Genomic DNA, 19,378 nt, shown 5'->3' with positions numbered 1-19,378 from the left:
GGAAACTTCTCTTTAAAGGAATCTAATTCCTATCACTTTGAAATCTTTCCCAATTCCCCTCTCTAGCACTGTTAGGACCCAGGACACAGCTGTCTCCGCCAACACATGGAAACATTATACCCAGAACACTAGCGAGCATTGATCCGACCCGCTTGTCTCATGCTTCTCCTTCCAAAAGGCCTTATAAATGATCTTGATTGAAGAGCTATTTCAATACTATTCTTGGCACAATGACAGTCACTGAAAACATTTCTAAGCTGCAGCCTGCTTCACACAAGCTGATGCACCGCCTTATTTATATTCGGTTTATGAAAATCTAATAGCTAAAACTGACGAATCACCCAAAACTCCCTTCTCCAAACTCTTCTGGTAAGGAAAGCCATATAGAAAGATATTGGGCTTTAAAGATAACAGTAAGAAGGGGGGCGGGCAGGGGGGGAGTGGAATTCCAATGAAACCACAGTGAGTGATAAGGGACTCAGAGTTACAAGTATTAAAAGAGATGAATTGCATTAACCCCTGCCCTTCCCCATTATATGCACTGCCCACTGGAAACAACAACAGAATTACTAAAATCCCACACTCTCTAATGGGATGGTAATAGGATTCAGAGGCCATTAGGGTAAAGGCAATCCATATTTTACACAGTAATAAGCTCAGACTGAAGATGCTACACCCCTCCTCAGAGATCAACAATTACCAACTTAACATTAACAAATCCACAAGCATTTTTCAAAATTGCAAAATAAACCCAAGTTAAAAGTCAAAGGTCTATTTTTTGTAACTGCATGCACTTTTGTGAAGTAAAATCATCTAACTAAATTGAAATATATATTTTTACTCTAATACTGATTATTGTTTCTCATTCTAGAATATTTTGGAAATGAGGGATGCTGTGACTGTTATGATGTGGTTCTAATTCTTTATAAATAGAATATGATTTCTCATGGCAAGTATCTTCCACTTTTCAAAGAATTACCTTGTTTTTCTAAAAATGTTGTGTTTTATTCTAGAGAAAATGTAAACTATTTTTGGCATTAAGAGTCTCTACAAAAGAGGTCTGAGTGAATGCAATAGGACACTCTGGAGAAGACAAGGGAGAGTGAGGCAGAAACAGGCACCCTGATATTATACTCACAGAAGGATAAAACTGGGGTAAGAAGGTATATGTAAAAAATTAAAACAGAAGTTACAGTAGTGAACTCAAATCATTTAATATGTTTATTGTCAGGGGGACCGTAAATTGACCACCCTTTGAATGTTTACTAGTATAAATTAAAATAATGATTTTATTATTTGTTTAACATCTGTATTCAATTGTTATCTAAAGAACTTCTAGGGTGGCTGTAAGACTGTTTATGCTTTTGTGCAATACAGAAAGACGATGAATCTTTAGGAAAATATTTTGGTGGCTGAGTTTCTTAAATTTTCACCAGAGGTGAATAAAAGGATTTAGTATTAATCTCCACATGTCCCTCTTTTTAACTTCCCTGACACAATACTCAAAAAGAAAATCCCTTAAAATACATAGCAAATATTACCAAACTGTAGAATAATAGCCAGCCCTCTCATCAGCCTCCACGCTATATCACATGTGCTTGAGTTCTTTCTAAAACGCTCATTATTCTTTCTGAATAATATAGCTCCAAAGCGGCTTTAATCATATAAATATATGGAGAAAATCTCATTTTATACTTCTTATAAAATATACACTACTTCCTTTGGACAACAATAAAAATAAATGACAGTGAGCGTGGGGTAGATGAGAAAGGCAGAAGGTAATCTAAAATAAGAAGAAGAAGATACCATATCTGAAAGTACTTTCTACCATATTCCTCACACATCTCACCAAACTCGTTATACATTTTCAAATTAAAATAATACTTTGAATATAACTGAGTTAAGGTCATTAAAGCTTAAACTTATCCACTCTTTAATTCCAAATTCACTCTTCACCATTTTTCAGGGTACTATAAGAGTAATTTTCTACTTTGAGGTATGGCTTACCCATACCTGAAGAAAACCAACTAAATACCAAGTAGACATGAATTGGGTGTGCTGACATTAGAAACTACTCAGTCATTTAAATTGTTCATCTATAGAACATAATAGAGTGGGAATCTGGGAAATCTCCTATTTGAGATGCAAACATAAGTCTTGGAGTGTTAAAGGAAGAATGGCACCAATTAGGGTCTTTCATTCAAGTAACTAGAGGTAGCTCCATCTTACCAAATCAGAGAACTCAAAGACTTTATCAAAACATTTAAGGTGATGACAAGGAAACGACAGTGTGGAAGGATGATGTGGTGGAAGAAGATCCTCACATAAAGTAAGGTTCCTAGACCCAAGTAAAAAGAAATCAATACTTATTTACTCTGCATCATTGCTTCCGACCTCCAGTTCCTAGCAAAGTGTCTCATACTGAGCAACCACTCATCTTCACTGTGACATTGCTGAGTCCACGGTCTATTTCCAATAACTAAGGTTCCATATCCTACACCAGTCACTAGAGTAGTGAGAGGGAGTCACTGCTTTTAGGGTGTCTGGTCTACTGTCCCTGATCAGAGACTAGTGTGAAAACCACAGCTCTAAAGTGTACATCCCCTTCCAACTAAAAGGACGGTTCTGTTCTGATATTTAGGGACCTGGATTATTTCAAGGTAGATAAGCAGCAGCAGAAGAAAGGTTAACACTTGGGGCCACTTTGAACCTATTCTTGAGTAAGACTTGAGTTCAAACAAGGATGCCAATCCTTCCCAGTTTCTTGAAGATGTGAAACCTACTTTTATATTTATCAATGCCTTGTTATTATTTATGTATTTAAAGTCATTCAAGAGATACTAATTAAATAAACTTTATGCCGTCAGATATTTTACTAGGCTTCACGATACATAGACAAGTTAGATCACATGGTTCCTGACTTAGCTGAGCTTAATAGATTATGTGGGTGTGGACAAGTAGACAAGTAGTTCTTAAATGATAAACAGTGTTCAGTTCAGTTCAGTCGCTCAGTCGTGTCTGACTCTTTGTGACCCCATGAATCGCAGCACGCCAGGCCTCCCTGTCCATCACCAGCTCCCAGAGTTCACTCAGACTCATGTGCATCGAGTCGGTGATGCCATCCAGCCATCCCATCCTCTGTCGTCCCCTTCTCCTGCCCCCAATCCCTCCCAGCATCAGGGTCTTTTCAGTGAGTCAACTCTTCACATGAGATGGCCAAAGTATTGGAGTTTGAGTGTTACAATAAGGTAAATCCATTGTTATAGGGTTACAGAGCAGGAGTTCTGCATTTAGGCTTAGGGAGGGATAGTCCAGGGAAACTTCTAGGAGGAATCAACACTTAACCTGAAACCTAAAGGATGCAGAGAAGTCAGCCAGGGGCAAGCTGGTGTGTTAGAGATGAGCACCTGAAAAGGCACAATTATGAAAGCTGGAAGGACTGAAGGGAATTCTGTAGAGATGGAACGGAGGATGCAGGAGCTCAAGAGCACAGATAAGAGGCCATTGAGGCAAGGGAGAGGATGTCTTGGAGGTATCTAATTACTGGGTTGGCCAAAATGTCCATCCAGTTTATTCCATAAGATGTTATGGAAAAACTCAAACACATTTTTTGGCCAAGCCAATACATTACACATTTCTTGAGGATAGGAAATATGCTGTATCTTCCTCATTTAATAACTTGGCAGCAAAGTAAGGACTAGATGACCCACTGGAAGTATTCTAAAAATATTTATCAATATCTATTGGGGATTCCTTTGTGATGACTGAAACCCCTCTAAGCCTACATTTCTATTAACTACTTCATGTGACCATTCTGTAGAAATGCTTATAGATTTTTGTCTTGTTTTATTTAGGTAGCATAGGTGAGGTCTGAATGTGTGTGTATGTGTTTAAATTTGGAATGACTCTTTAATGTCCCCCATTATCTCCTATTGTCGTATATCTGAATAGTCTCCTCTAGGCATTTGTGTTTGTAACCCTTGGATTAGGGTTTATCATGGAGGACACTGAGCTAAGACTGCAATCTGCTATGGTGTAAATGGACACATATAGGAATGGAGTATTGATAGCTTGGATCCAGGTATGAGTGATCTTCTTGTGTGCAAGTCATATTAAGTTCTAAGCCACGGCAAGTAACCTCAAATTAAATGATAATTATTCCATCTCAAATCCAGATGAAACATGAAGCTCTGACACACGGTTTTCTTTTGCACGGATGAGTGTAGGAGGCACCAGCAATCCCGTTGTGAAGTAGGTCAGAGTTACCTGCCATCATTTTCTATACTTTCTTGAATATGACTTTTCTAGAGAAAGACTTGATCAACGTCCTCAACTGTGCACTAATTTACTGAACTGTCAACACTTGTAAATTTATATATAAAATAAATTACAATTTTCTAAGACATTTCCCATCATCAGGGACATTTAGTTCCTTAGAACACATAGAACTGAAACATATAAATTATCACATTATTCATTTCTAAAGAGTGGAAGAGACTGAATTAGCAGCTAAAACTGAAACACTGTTTTGGATATAAGAGTCAAATGTTTAAAAACAATTTACTATTTTGTTCTGTTAACAAAATAAAATTAAAAATGTCTTCAAAAATATTTTAGAAAATCAAAGTCTTATAATAAACTATTATAAAGTAATTACAGCTTGGGTTTCCTGTCAAGGTTCTTGCCATGTAAATGTCCATGTATCTGAAATTTGCCTAAAATAAATAGATTAGTTTCATTTCAGGAACAAGAATGACATGACTTTTTGTTAACATTGATTAATGATTTTAGTTCCTAATGGCATTAGTCGACTATCATTATTTTATCATTTGAAAAATGGTCTTCAGAATCTCTAGGGCTAATCTACATGTGAATGTTTGCCCATTTCTTATATTCTACTGACCTCTAGAGACTATGTGTGTGTCTATAAATCACATACGATATGTGGCTATAAACACATGAAATACACATCATAAATATCACATAGATTGAGAAGAAAAGAATTCTAACTTGGGAAGCCCATTTCATTTTAGAAAAATATGCACACATTGTTTACCTATATTTTCAAACAAGATCTTAGGCCACATTAAATACTAAGCATGTTGATGGCACTTTCCCTGTGTTCTCACTTATATAGAACTCACAGAAAAGTGAATATCATACAAACAGATCCTGTGTTTGGATTGCGACTTGCCAGCAGTAAGAAGAAACAGAGAATTTAGTCTCGCTGGCCTGGCTTTTCCATAAACCCAGATTTATTTTTAGTTGAGACCAGACCACTTCACATGAGGATCTTCTTCCCCACAAATCATGGATGCTGTTTCTTTTCCAGTCCTTTTCCTGAGCAGGCAAGGAAGAGCTGAGGGCTCTGATCGCTTGGTAATCCTTGAATTTTTCTCTCTCAGTATTTCCAAATATGAAACATATCCATGAGTGAAACATTCAACATTAAAATAATTGCTAATTAAGTACTAGATCAGAATTCCTTAAGAGTTATGTGTGGTTCATCTGGTAACTAGTACATTGCATGTCAGATTATGGGAAATGAATCATGTCAGCTAGAAAGAAACATGGTATTTTGCCAGGAACATAACCACCTTACATGTTACTAGGAATATGACCATTCTCTCTCTTTCTTTCTACCTCTGACTATAGACACAGGTACAAATATCAATATAGATACAGGTGCAAAGCTGGAATTAGAGATACAAATATGCACATACATATAGTAACATATTTATGTATACACATGTGCACACACGGATGTCAAGAGGCATTTCCTACATATATATAATTTATGACTAGATTTGACAATGATGTTTCTAATAGTTACTAAGGTTTTCCATTATCAGTTTTGCCTGCTAAATTATTGCTTAAATTTTCATTTTACAATACGGATTGAAAACTAATGGTTATATAGTACGTCATCAACTATACCTCAACATTCTAAAACTTCAAGTATATTTCTTTCTAATAAACTCAGTTTTTATCTACTGACAAGAAAATATTTTTAGTATCAAGAATAACATTTGTGCCCTTTATATTTGGATCAACTATACTACAAATTATATATTTTGTTAGCTACATTACCTTACCTATTAAATTTAGAAACTGAAACATCTTGTGAGTTTTGGTTAGGCACCTCAAGTGCAACCAATTGTTTATAGATATATTTGTCAGATCAGGATAGTGTAAGAGAAGAGTGAATTATTTGATAAGATGTTACGATATGGCCGATATGACTGCAAGATTTTGAAAATGTTCAAGCCACAACTCAGGTATAAGAAAAGGAGAGGAAATCAAATTTGATTCTGTGAAAATATCCACTAGATGGAATCCTAAACTCTGCAAAACTGGAAGGTGGCTGGTAAGGTCCATGCCTACTCTGCGATCACAGTCTCTCAGAAAAGCCAGCCACCCTTTCAAGTCTTTATATTTCAATGTAATTCCAGGATATAAGAGGTTGTCAAGACTTTAAAGTTGTTTGGGACTTTGAGGACCTCTAGAGGGTCAAATCCTAAATGTAAATAACTTATCAAGGACTGACTGGCAGTCACTGATGACGAAAATGAGATAGGACTGGGGTTGGAGATTAACTTAGGTTTGGGCACCAATAATTCACTTTTGTACTTAATGCTAGAGAAATATGCTTATCAGAATTCCAATAACTTACATAAGGTATACTTGCTTGATCTGAGTGGCTTTTTAAAATTCCATCTAGGCATGCTATCCAACCAGTTAATTCAAAATAATAGTTGCTTGGGTGGTAGGGCAGGGGAATGATATAAGCCAAAACAATGAAACCAAGTACTTGGAATCATTCAGACTACTGGATTTACTGTTTGCCTCTTAAACATGTAGGTAAAATACTGGTATTTTGATAGCTATAATAAACCACCATTTGTAAATAAAAAGAGGGGTACCCCCAGAAGGAAATACAGTCAATTTTAATGAATAGTTTAAAAAACCTACCATTTAGATTTTTTTACATAATTCAGTCTTCTGAAGGAAAATTCCCAGGTTTGGATTTTCCTGTTCAAACGTGCCTTTCCATACCATTAGCAGAAGTGCCAATGATTAGAGAAATGATTCACGTCAGGTAGTGACAGAAAAGACAGGGGAGTCAGGAAGAAATCTGAATAATCCCTATGCTGGAAATTCAAACTCTGGATAATCAAGATTGTTGTACATCTTCAATAATGGTTCTGTCCAGTTAAGAGAAATTTGTAATCTACTCAGTTTCAAGACTAGAAAGTCACATTTCACAAAAACTTGTATTTCAGCCTCCAATAGCTTAAAAGTTCTCCTAGCTAGATTGTCTCCAATTACAGAAATCCTTCCCAAGTACAAGGCTAGAGAAGTATATTAAACCTTTAGGATACGATGTAGCTGGCTGTTTTACAGAGCTTTACAACACACTCAATCTCTATGCATGAAGTAATACTACTGAAGCAATTCACCACAATCTGATAGCACTGTTTGTTCAGCTCACAAATGTTGTCTTACATATGGGGGTAAATTGTCTTTGAATAGAAAGTTCAGGATCGCAAGTAAAGGGAGGTATAAATAAATTTATATTAACTAAGAATCCCTCCCCTCTATCTCAATGCATACACAAAGATTTCATGGGTAAACAAACACAGGACTGCTATGGATTTGATAGATTTCTGGTCTACCCAGCAATAACAGAGTTACTGCAATGACCACAGATGTGTGAGTCGGGAAAAAGGTCTGGCCGCAGTCAACTGCCAGAAGAACTGATGGCAGCAGTGAAGAGGCAGCTCCAGGGCAAGGCTCAACTTTGGTACTTCGTCAGGAAGTGGTCGGTGACTAGCAAATAACAGATAATCATAGACTTGTAAATTCCATTGTATTTAATACACATCCCTGCAATGAACATAAGGATACGTACGTTACGGCTTGGTGAGTGCTAATTTTTCCCGGTTTTTAGTACTCTTGGCAAACACACAGAAGCAAAACAGTCAAATGAGACAGATTGAAAGAAACAGAAAAAAAAATCCACCTACATTCAAGGTACGAAACAATAATTTCTAAGCCTTTAGGATCTATTTTTTTCCCCTTGCATTGTAATGCAGTCAAGTGTCTGAGTGATGCCTTTTGTGTTTGATAATGTCAAGTTTGAATGTCATGGGCAGCCCCCATCTCTGATGGTATTAAAATGGTGGGAAGATGAAAAGCTTGGAAAAGTAAATGGAACAAATTAGATTAAAGTGGTTGGAGGACAAGGCAGAGCACTCATCTACAGCTTGGTTCTGAGGTGGCATTGGTCACCCTGTCTACGGGCATAGGCTAGTTAAATCAATTTCTGAGAAAAAGGGTGGCTCTCTACTTACTTAGTGATGCCGATAATTATTTTCACTGCTTCTCTCTATGAAGTCTATCGGATGCAAGAAAACATCTTATATGTTAATACAAAACTTCCATTAAATGGTTAGAGGAGTCTCCATAGCTGAACTGCAGTCAAATATTCTAGATATCTCCCAGTTCAAGGTAAGTGAGACAAGGCTTACAGAAAATAAGTGACACATGGGCATTTCAGGGAGGCAATTGATTTCAACAAAGAAAGTATATACCTTTTCAGAAATTAAACCTTAAAGATCATAAAAACCCATTTGAGTCAATGTCAGGAAACCGGAGATGAGCCTAACACTAATAATACAGAGAGAATACCACACCCTCTAAACTCCAGGTCTCATCTCTGACGAATGGTGAAGGTTTTTCTTATGAAAACAAAAGCATATACACAGAATCCCTTCCTAATGAGGCCATGACATCTACAGTACATACAAGAGATTGCAATAATTACAACAGGAAGGCTCCCTCCCAGTCCCTCCCCCTCCCTTGATGTTTCTCAACCTTACCACCCATGCTTAGGCTAATGCAATACATGATTCACGGGCTTCCCTCCTCAAGACTAAGGATTCTCACTGCTTTTTCTGCAATATCCCTAGAAACTAAAACAATATTCTACTACTAACGATAGCTGCTCAGGACCACAATTTAATGGGAGAGCAAATGGACCCTAAACAGGCATTTTAGCATCACTATCTCTGGGCAAGCGGCATAGTATGGACCCATTACCGCACTTCTCCCTGACTCCCATACTAAGAGAACTCCTCCAGAAGCTGCCAGATCACATCTTTCCAGTGACTGTTGAGTGTCTGCTATTCGAGGCTCTCAGTCCTACTGGCATTGGTCATTCATTTTGGTGTTATTGCCCACAGGACCCCTCTGAGTTTGCTCATTTGGATTATTCTGTGTTTTCACCTTTCACTTTCTGATTCAAAGGTGATCATCCTCAGGTTTCCCTCAACTTGCAATGACCTTTCCTTCTTTGCTCTCCTAAAGAAAGTCAGGACTAACCAGCACGTTTTTAACCCACTAGATAATTCTCCAGGTCTGGTCGGCACCTTCTGTTTTCCTAAGGTTCTCACCAAAAGGACAGATATTTTTTGCTATCAGGACAGATATTTGGGGGCACATCTAACAGGGTGCTTTGAATAGAGTCATTGCTTGATAGCTATAATGAAAAACAGAAAACACCGAAAGAAAAGAATCAAATCAACCAGAGAAAGAAACCAAATACTCCAACCAAATTGTAAAGCTTTTCTTATTTAAAGACGGAGAGAAAAAAATAATCAGTATGGGTCAAACACAAAATACGTATTTGAATCAAAGCAAAAAAAAAAAAAGTTGAAACAACCTTACCCCAGTGGACTTACAGTGCTAATTACAAAACAGGAGTAGATGACACTCATGCCTTCTAAATGTAAGCTTTTTCCTCCCAGTAAAGAGAATTGAATGGGTGTTAAGTCAAAACATCCTATGGAGCATTTCACACCTCAGGAATGAAAACTGACAAAGAAGGACTTCAGTGCATAAGAAAAATGCACCAGAAAAGAGCTTGGACTGTTTAAGGTAAGAAACACTGAAAGCTCTACCACAAAGGGTGTACACTTGTCTTATCTGAATGTGCTTTTGTAAGAGCCAAGGCCCTCTTTGCATTGGAAAAATTATATACCTTTCTCTTTCACAACTGAAATTGGCGAATTGATCATTTCCAAAAATAAACACTCCCATAGATAGAGGTCACTGGTTGCCTGAAATTGCATCAGTTTGTGTCTGGGTACTAGAGTCCTGGGCTCCCCTGGGATGTCTTTGTCATTTTATCAGAGTGATTATCAGCAGAGTTCCAGCATGGGTCCCCTCAGCTTCTAGCGCTGATACTTGCTCTCTGCAGCCCCAGTTTGTCCATCAAGCCTTGTGGCTTTTGCTTTGGTAACCTGGCACTTAATAGCCAATGTTAATTATATTTTGTTGTCAGAGGAAAATCCTATTGGGCTAATTTTTCAAAATCAGATAATAAAAGAACTTCCATGACAAACCATGTAGGTTTCCGATTATTTTTTAACGGAGAGATCTATTAAGCACTTAATATTCAGTGGGAAAACAGTCTCAGAGCAATGAAATTCTATTACTTTAGAGGTTGCATGCTTTTAATTTCTTAATATTTCATTACATGTTGGCAACTGGTGCATATTTTTATAATGCGTTTGATCATTACTCTTCTCAGGGTATTCTATTTCAGTTCCTCCTCTGACATCATATTTGCATGTTAAAGGGTTTTAGCATTCAGGGATGAAATGTTCTGAATAGTAATGTGCAGTTAACTTGATTTTTTAAAAACGGAAAACAGCAAACAGACATTATATATAGGGTCTAAGGAGAACAATCTCATAATTTAAAAATCTAGCTCACGTTTTAATAGCTTTCTATAGAACATCATAAAAGGTAATGATTCAATATAATTCATTAATTAGCAAATTATGCAAAATGCTATCAGCGGAGTTTGGGGAGAAGGATCTTGCTCGTTGGCTTTTCTAAGTCTATTGCATTTCTTTATTTTCCAGTAAAAAATGATCTGTTCTTTGCTCTCCAGCAACATCTACTGGAAAAGTCAGAAAAATGCTATTTGTATTAATCAGATAGTTTGAGTAAGGATAGTTTGGCTTACCATCTGCTTAAAAAGTGCATGCTGAACTGCCATCCAGTTCACAACTGATTTATTTCTGCCTACTTTAGTTCCATTTGGTTCTCTGGAAGAAGGACAGTGGTTCAGTGATACAGGCAGCCAAGCTACAACTTCAAATTTATCATCTCACCACAAAGTAGTCATTTTCATAAATAAAATTAAAACGCATATATGATACAGACAACATATTTCTCCTGGCCCATCTTCTCAACACTTGTCAGTTATTTAAGAAATAATCATTATTATCAACAGCGGCATGAAACACTCAATGGTTAGCTACAGCAAGAATCAAAGAAAAGGCTTGATCAGAGAAAGCTATGCAGAAACACGGACTGAATTTGAGAACTATTTTGAGATTCTGCCAAGTTTCTTAAGTTGAAAAGAAGAAATGACATACTATGTGATTTTAAAAACTCACTATGCTACCACTGGCATGATTATATCAAACATCCTACAGCCGTTTCTCTCCCCCTTGTCCACATCTTATCCCGCTCTTTTAACCATGATGAAGAAATTAAGTCTCCCCACACCTGTATGAGGGGCTTTCCAGAGAACGTCTGTTGACGATTAGCTCTGGATGATAAAGTGTGATGAGACCTATAGTTGATTTGATCTCCATGCCCCAACATTCAGTAGCTCCTGGTGTCCCCCTAAAACTGGATTCATGGGCTGCACCCACAAGATGGTCTGTGGGCGCAGATGGTCTGGCAAACACTAGACATGCCAGAGTAAGGAATTGAGGGGCAAGTTGTTTGGAAACTTGGTAAGAAAATAATCTTACCTCCAAATAAATATATAAAATATCTTTTCATGCATGGTTGCTGAACTCAACTATGCTACAATCTAGCAGTTCTTTCTGGGACCAAACCTCGCGGAGGCATTAAAGTCACCTTTCTGTCTCTCATTCTGGAGAAGTATTTTTTAACAGAATTTTGCCCTTTTAATATTCAGATTTTCCCAACCCTCCCCAAAATCATCTGAAAATGAATTCAAACATTTTAGGGACCATCCTAGGTAAAAACCTGGATATCATTTGGCTGTTGTTATCCTTGAATCAAAACTCTGCTAATTAGATTTTTTTTTTTTTGTATTCTCAAATCTCAATTCATTCACGCCAGCAATAAATTTTAGCAGCATAGGCAATGAGCATAAAATCAACGGAGACTGAGGTTCAAAACAAATGATCGCAACTTTAAAAAAACAGCAGCAGCAACAAAAATCAGGCACTAGGAGACTACAGTGTATTGCATTTGGTGTTTGTTCAACGTTAAAATAGATGTGAGCCTTTTAAGCTTTATCCCAAAGCTCTTTAAAGGAGAAATGCCATCAAATATAATCCACAACTCTCATTCACGCGCACAAAAGGGACAGATTCCTAAAAGCCACCTACAGTGGAAGTCTGCATGTATTCTATATTTAAGGTCCTAATGCAAAGTTCTGACTTGAGGCTGATAATTACCCCCTTCATTATTGAGCCGCTTAAAATCCAGGAAGACTGATCAAACAGCACCTCCAGAGTTAACTCCCACTCCAAACTGTCATAATTCAGTTATTCCTAATTATGCACTGGACCCTCTTCTAACACACACCCTAACCTGGTGTTTTAACTTCATATTTCATTTGGGACAACACTTAATCTCCATTTATGAAACATCAACCTGACACAGGTTAAGGACACAGAAACGGCGCTGCACCCAGAAGATTCAAGCCAAACACAGCTCAGCAGCTCGACTTAAATAAACTCTACCCTTGCTCAAACCTCCGGTGAAAAATTATTATAACGCAGCAGAAGTTCAGTTAGAAGAAAAATTTCAAATCCCAGCTGTCTCCCAGGGTTTAAGTCCCAGACTTCAAAAACAAGATCAATTGAATTATTATTATTTTTCCCCCGTTAGCTATTTAGAATTTCACGTAAATGCAAAGTGCTATTCTGATCAAAATCATCTTTCTTATCTCTCCCCTGAAATAAAACGGAGGAGAAATCATTCAGCTTAAATGCATTTACTATACAAATCTATTTTCAATTGAATTTGCTGCATGCTCTAATTCATCAAAATTAATACAGGTACTTTCTATGTTAAACAAAAGGAAGCCGACTGAAAAATCGGCTTCTGCTGCGGATGCCTTTCTCAATTACAAAACGGTGAAAACAGAGATTTAACTAAGCCACTCGGTCAAACCCTCCGATGGGCGCTCTTACCTGTCTCAGCTGAAGGCTTCCTTCCCTTGTTAGCAGCGTGCAGCATCTCCACTAGCTCGCCCCAATCCTCACCACCGGTCTCAAATTACACCGCTAAATCCACCCCCCGCCTTACCCCCCCTTTCTTTCTTTTCTTTTCTTTTTTTTCTTTTCTTTTCTTTTCCCCAGCAAGAAAATGCTTATTGAAAGTGATTAGTTTTTGTTGTCCCTTTTAAGTCCCTCCTGCGGGAAGGAACAGGGGAGCAATGTGACGCCACCTTTTAATCTTTTGTAAGAGTGAAAAGGCAGAAAAGGAACGCTCGATCAAACTGAGCTGCACACATGACTAAAACTCGCAGGAGAGGCTGCCGCTGCCTGGCGAAAGCACCGCTAGCTTGAGTGTAAGAACAGAGAAGAGGGAAGAGTCAATGGAATGTGACAACGTATGTGCATCAAAGGCAGGAGGAGAGAGAGAACAATGAGCGAGGGAAAGACAGCGGGGAGAGGGAGATGGAGAGAGAGATGGAGAGAGAGAGGGAAGAGAGAACACGGGGGAAAAAAGATAGAGCGGGTTGCAGGCAAAGGGTTCTGAGAATAAAGCCACAGTGCAGTGTCTGGCAGCTTCTGTTTTTATCTCAGCAAGCATGATACACTGCCTCTCTCATTTAGAAACACATTCGTGTATCTTCCAGGTTTGAAAACTGAGATAATCGCCATGTGTCTCTGGTTTTGTCTGATTGGCATTTAACTGTGCGGTGTACCTGTGATTTTTTTAGGATGCGTTTATGTGCAATTTATTTCACATATTTATTTATGTAGGCAAAAATGAAAGCTGCTAATTTCTACGGCAATTTGCGGCGTAGTTTTACTGGCAGATGGAACTCTACTTATCATAACTGCTGACAAACTGCCACGGGTAAACAAAAGAAGAAACAAATGCTTCGTCTTGATAATTGTCTTTAAAAGGAAGAGCCCACACCACAGTATGAGCACTTGCAGAAACCTAGGTTTCCTGGTTAAAGTTGGAAAGGTGGTTTCTCTCTATTCGTTTGATTAAGAAAGGCAAAATAAAAGGCAGGGCAAGATGTTTGAAAGAAAGGTGTTGGAGAAGAGCTATTAGCAAAGCGAAAACCTTAATTCTCTCTGGTTTCCCTCCAAATGTGACAACAGGCTTGCTTTCTTGAGTCCTGGAACAGAGTTTTTGAGTCACTATTTCTACAGACTTTTATTGCATCCTTCTGCCTTCCTGTACCATTTTAAAAGTAGGTTCCATTTTTAAAACAGTCGAAAAGAAATGATTTCCTAATTCAAATGGTTTCGAATGGTGTTTCACCAGCTTTGTTCCATCTGCACTCATCTCCTGCCACGTGGGGGCTAGGATTACACAGTTAAATTCCCTAAGTGACCTCTTGTATGAGGATGTAAATTGCTTATTCCAAGGTCAAGTATTTGGTATAAGTTAAGTTATTGGTGAAAATAACTGCTTGCTTCCCATGGTAACCTTAGCTAACGCAGTAGAAGCCAGCAGGAAGAGGATATGTTTGAGTTTCTAACTGACCGTCTTTTTGAAATGAAGCAATTCTAATGATGGAAAATAAATCTCATGTATCCTACTCATAATAGTTATTATTTGGGAAAAATGAAAAGAGCAAAACAAAGCATTCAATCATTTTACTTTAACTACAGTGTATCCCACTATATCCCTGAATCCTAGGCATCTTGTATAAACCACCCGATACAGACTGAGAACTGGTCCAGGAATAAGACCTTCTATCTCGGCCCTGGCCACATTGCTATATCCAAAGAGGGATTGCTTGATCTTGTTAAACTCGGAGGGTCATTATTTCCATGGTTTGCCAATAGGAGGATGTATCTTTAGTTTCGACCCAAATAAAGAAGGAACAAACTCCCTCCCAACCCTCCAATGGGATCAAGATGAAGCCCTACTGATCATTAAGACGGAGTTGAGAATGGAGAAATCACAGTGCCTGAATAGAAGGCAGCTGGCCAAAGAACGGAGAGTGCTCAGATGTAGAAGGGAAAGATGAGGGCCAGTGAGTAGCTAGGGAAATGGTGCCCTGGTAAGTCCAGAATCCTCTGCTGGCATTTCAGAGTGTATTGGAAGCAGTCTCCTTTAAATGGCATTATTGATATAGGTTTTATAGTTAAAATTAACTTGATACAAGGGAGTAAGTAGGCTGGGAATTTTCTGCCAATAAAAATAAAGACCTTGTTATAAGACTATAACTATTTTTTAAAAAATAACTATTTCAGTGCAAGAAAAGCTGGGGAGTGGCCTGAGTCTTATTGAACAGGATCAGCAAAGCATAGTCAAGGTAAAATAAAAAGAAATCCAGGTGGCAAAAAGATTTTTTTTTTAAGCTATAAATGGCTATCAGTGTTGTTGCTTATTTTTACCACTTCTTTAGTGAGGAGGTGGGGACCCTGAGTGGGCAATTTTTGTGGTCTGATTTATATGACTTAACCTTGACCATGGGGGAAACATCTGACTATACTGAGGTGCCCAAGTCGGCCCAAATCACATTAATATTTCTTGCGAGAATATGACGTTCACAAGTTCTTACTTCTCTGCAGGACAGCTTTCCCCCGTGAGCTTATACAGTGGAGGGAGTGTGTGCATGCTAAGTTGCTTCAGTTGTGCCTGACTCTTTGCAACCTCATGGACTGTAGCCCACCAGGCTCCTCTGTCCTTGGGTTTCTCCAGGCAAGAATACTGGAGTGGGTTGCCATGCCCTTCTCCAGGAGATCTTCCCAACCCAGGGATCGGAGCTGGGTCTCTTGCATTGGCAGGCAGGTTCTTTACCACTAGCACCACCTGGCAAACCCATACTATGGAGTAGATGGTGGTTGGAATCAGGCTGTGTGGGACTGAATCCCAGCTCCACCATTTGCTTGCTGTGTGATCTCGACCAAATTATTTTGCCTCTCTGTGGCTCTTTCCTCATCTCAAAATGGGTATAATAACATTACCTGCCCCTTGGGTCTATCACTAGGAATAAATAATGCATGTGCTGTTATGAGTTTTGTTCCCAGCATATAGCAAGTGCCTCATACATGTTAATTCCTATTAGAAAATCCACCCAAAAGATTTTTTTTAATAGTTAAAATAGACAATATTTTTTCACCTCAGAATAGACAACTCACAAAGACTTATTTCCACTCTGACCTTCCTTGTAAGCTCTAGTTATTTAACCTGCCCTCTGGGTCTTTCCACTTGGGTGATATGCGTAAAACTCAAGATCTACAACCAAACTCATGAATCAAAACCAGCTGTTTCTCCCAATTCCCTCACCTGTGTAAAGTGTATAACTCCTGAAGTCATATGGGGTCCCTTTCTTTTCTCTCTCATCATTTGACTATCAATAGCTATCAAATATCACCCCTCTTATCTTTTAAAGTTATTGTTTCATTTCCAGATTTTTAATACCTTCTCCATCTGGGCTCTTCTGTCTGGACTATTGTGATAATCCTCTAATGCAACACTTGGCTGTGCTTTTCTGTCCTGAAACACATGGACGGGGACAAAATGCAGCATTCACTTCTCTAGGGACAGTCCTAGGGTCCTGCCAAAGACCCAGCCAGATTGTAACACCACTGCTTTTCCTCTTCTCAAGAAAGCACTCAGAATCTAAGTGAAGGCGAGTGACATTATTCTAGGAATGACCTTGAATCTGCTCTAATGGATGAAGCAGCTAATCTTCGGCAAACCAATACTTTACTATTAGTGCCTTGTTAGTTGTGACACTTCTCCCAACTGTCATGACACTGCTATTGAAACAACCATTTTAAGAGGTTTTCTTCTCTTCTCTAATTCATCCTTGGAAGCCAGAATAACCTTCTTAAAATGCCACTCTGAATGACATCCATCCCCAATAGTTATTGACTGGTCGATTGAAAGTCTGTTTCATTTCATTACTTTATGTGGCAGCTAAAAATTCATCAAAGGTTCTCCCCAAATGACAGTAAAATTGTTATCACTGAAGAAACAAAGAGGACATAGGAAAAAAATGTAGGAAAAGGAGGAGTTGTGTCAAGCCAATAATAAAAAAAGATCATGCTACTTTCCTGGCAATTGTAATATTTGTGATTACTGTCAGCCCTTTAACATTTGTCATTTGTGATTTCTTTCCTCATTCTAAGTATATATTAGTTTTTAAAAGAAATCATCAAAGGTTCGCAGTTCTCTAGAGAACTAGTAGGAATCACTTTGTTGTGCAGTTTTTTTTCTCCCCCTTCATATTCAGTCATCTCTGACACCAACCTATCTGTGTAAACATTCATTCTGTCCCTCACTCGGGGCTCCCGCCCTCCCCACCCCACCCCATCCCCCGAGAGATCACTTTCAGAGCCTCATTCCTCATTCTCTTTAGAGAGTCCTCATCTTCATCACAACTTAGCTAGAGGGAAGGTGATTTGTATAATAATAAAACAGCGTGTCTTTGGGGTTATTCCTAGGTCCCCATGCTGGCTTGAAATTTGCTTCCTAACTGTGGGACTATTGGGCAAATCAATTTTCTGTTTCATCATCACTGTCGTCACCTGTAAAATACTGTGATGATGTAATTTCATTAGGTAATAAATGTAAAGGGATTAGCACAATATCTAGTACACAGCTAGTACCCACTCAATAAAGAGGAATTAATAATCATACAAGTGCTATTAAATGACAGGGATTTATTGTTGCCTCTAATTTCTAAACCTCAGGACAACTCACCAAATGGCTATTAGACCCATTTTACAGAGGATAAAGCTGAGCTTTAGCAAAATTAACTTACCCAATATTACACAAAGAACAAATACAGAGCCAGAATATAAACCCTTGTCTTCCCACCTTGCAGTTATTTTCATCCTTGCCAATAATTTACCACTTAGTCTATATCATCCTGGCTTGTTATTATGTTTTTTTTTTTCAGGTTTGTGCCATACTTTTCTATGTTATAGACTAAATGAGAGCAATATTCATGTTTAAACTATCTTTGTATATTTAGTATCTTTCATAAATCTTTGAACAAAGTAGCCTGCCTACTTGGTAAACGTTGACTGCTTGATCATCTGAGCTCATGGGGATTCAAGTTTTTAACCATATTTAAATTCAGTGACACTGATTTTTTGCGGAAATGGCTTCATCATTCTTTCTATGAGAAACATCATAATTATACAAAATAATATAAAAGAGAATGAGTACATATGAGTGAGGCATGGAAATAGAAAAGAATGACTGTCTCTGCAAATAAAGCTGTAGGAAAGTGATACTCATCGATTTGATTTGGTTCTTCGTACTTGGCACTTATATTCTGCTTGAAGCTAGGGCCCTCAGGCTACCCATTCCATGCATGGAAAAGTGAAGGTCATTAGCTGAGTGTCATCCATTTAAGGTTTCACCGAAAGGCAGAAATAGTCACTCAAATACCCATAGCATCACCTTTAATTCTACTCCATCACCTTTAATTCTTTCTTTTTAAATAAGTGCAATAATTATATTCTCATTTCTTTTCTATCTGGATATTAGTCTATAAGATACTAAAACAACCTGGATGTATAGAACAGTCTTATGGACTCTGTGGGAGAGGGAGAGGGTGGGAAGATTTGGGAGAATGACATTGTAACATGTAAAATATCATGTAAGAAACGAGTTGCCAGTCCAGGTTCAATGCACGATACTGGATGCTTGGGGCTAGTGCACTGGGATGACCCAGAGGGAGGGTATGGGGAGGGAGGAGGGAGGAGGGGTCAGGATGGGGAACACATGTATACCTGTGGTGGATTCATTTTGATATTTGGCAAAACTAATACAATTATGTAAAGTTTAAAAATAAAATAAAATTAAAAAAAAAAAAAAAACAACCTGGAATAAGGTAAAATATTCAGTGTTTTTCAGTGTATGTGGTGATAAACAATGCTATTGAATTTGCAACAAGTTGAATGAATGTTTTCATTTCAAATATGTGTAGACCATGGTCTCTGTCTGTCTTTGCATGAGTAAAAAGCAAGAGAACTGAGAAATCCCTGTGCACCCCACACAGGATAATTAATGTCATCAAATGCTGTTGTCTGGTACCCGTCTTTTGATATTTGCATACACTTCATGAAGTCAGGATATTTTTTTGCTCACTGCTGTATTCCTG

At 38.1% G+C, this 19,378-nt stretch overlaps 1 protein-coding gene across 2 annotated transcripts in view; it reads right to left on the bottom strand.

The window, feature by feature from the left end:
- TENM2 (teneurin transmembrane protein 2) overlaps positions 1 to 13,862 on the bottom strand; it is a 762,206-nt gene extending 748,344 nt beyond the window's left edge. For both annotated transcript variants that reach the window (XM_059888816.1, XM_059888817.1), the window contains exon 1: positions 13,254 to 13,862. In XM_059888816.1, coding sequence (XP_059744799.1) covers positions 13,254 to 13,299 — 46 coding nt within the window. In that variant the 5' untranslated portion in view covers positions 13,300 to 13,862. The remainder of the gene's footprint in view (positions 1 to 13,253) is intronic.
- Between the last annotated feature and the right edge of the window lie 5,516 nt (positions 13,863 to 19,378).

Source organism: Bos taurus, chromosome 7 (genome assembly GCF_002263795.3).
Source record: "Bos taurus isolate L1 Dominette 01449 registration number 42190680 breed Hereford chromosome 7, ARS-UCD2.0, whole genome shotgun sequence".
Taxonomy (NCBI): Eukaryota; Metazoa; Chordata; class Mammalia; order Artiodactyla; family Bovidae; genus Bos; species Bos taurus.
The sequence above is the reverse complement of the archived record's forward strand: the minus strand, read 5'-3'. Positions and strand labels throughout refer to the sequence as shown.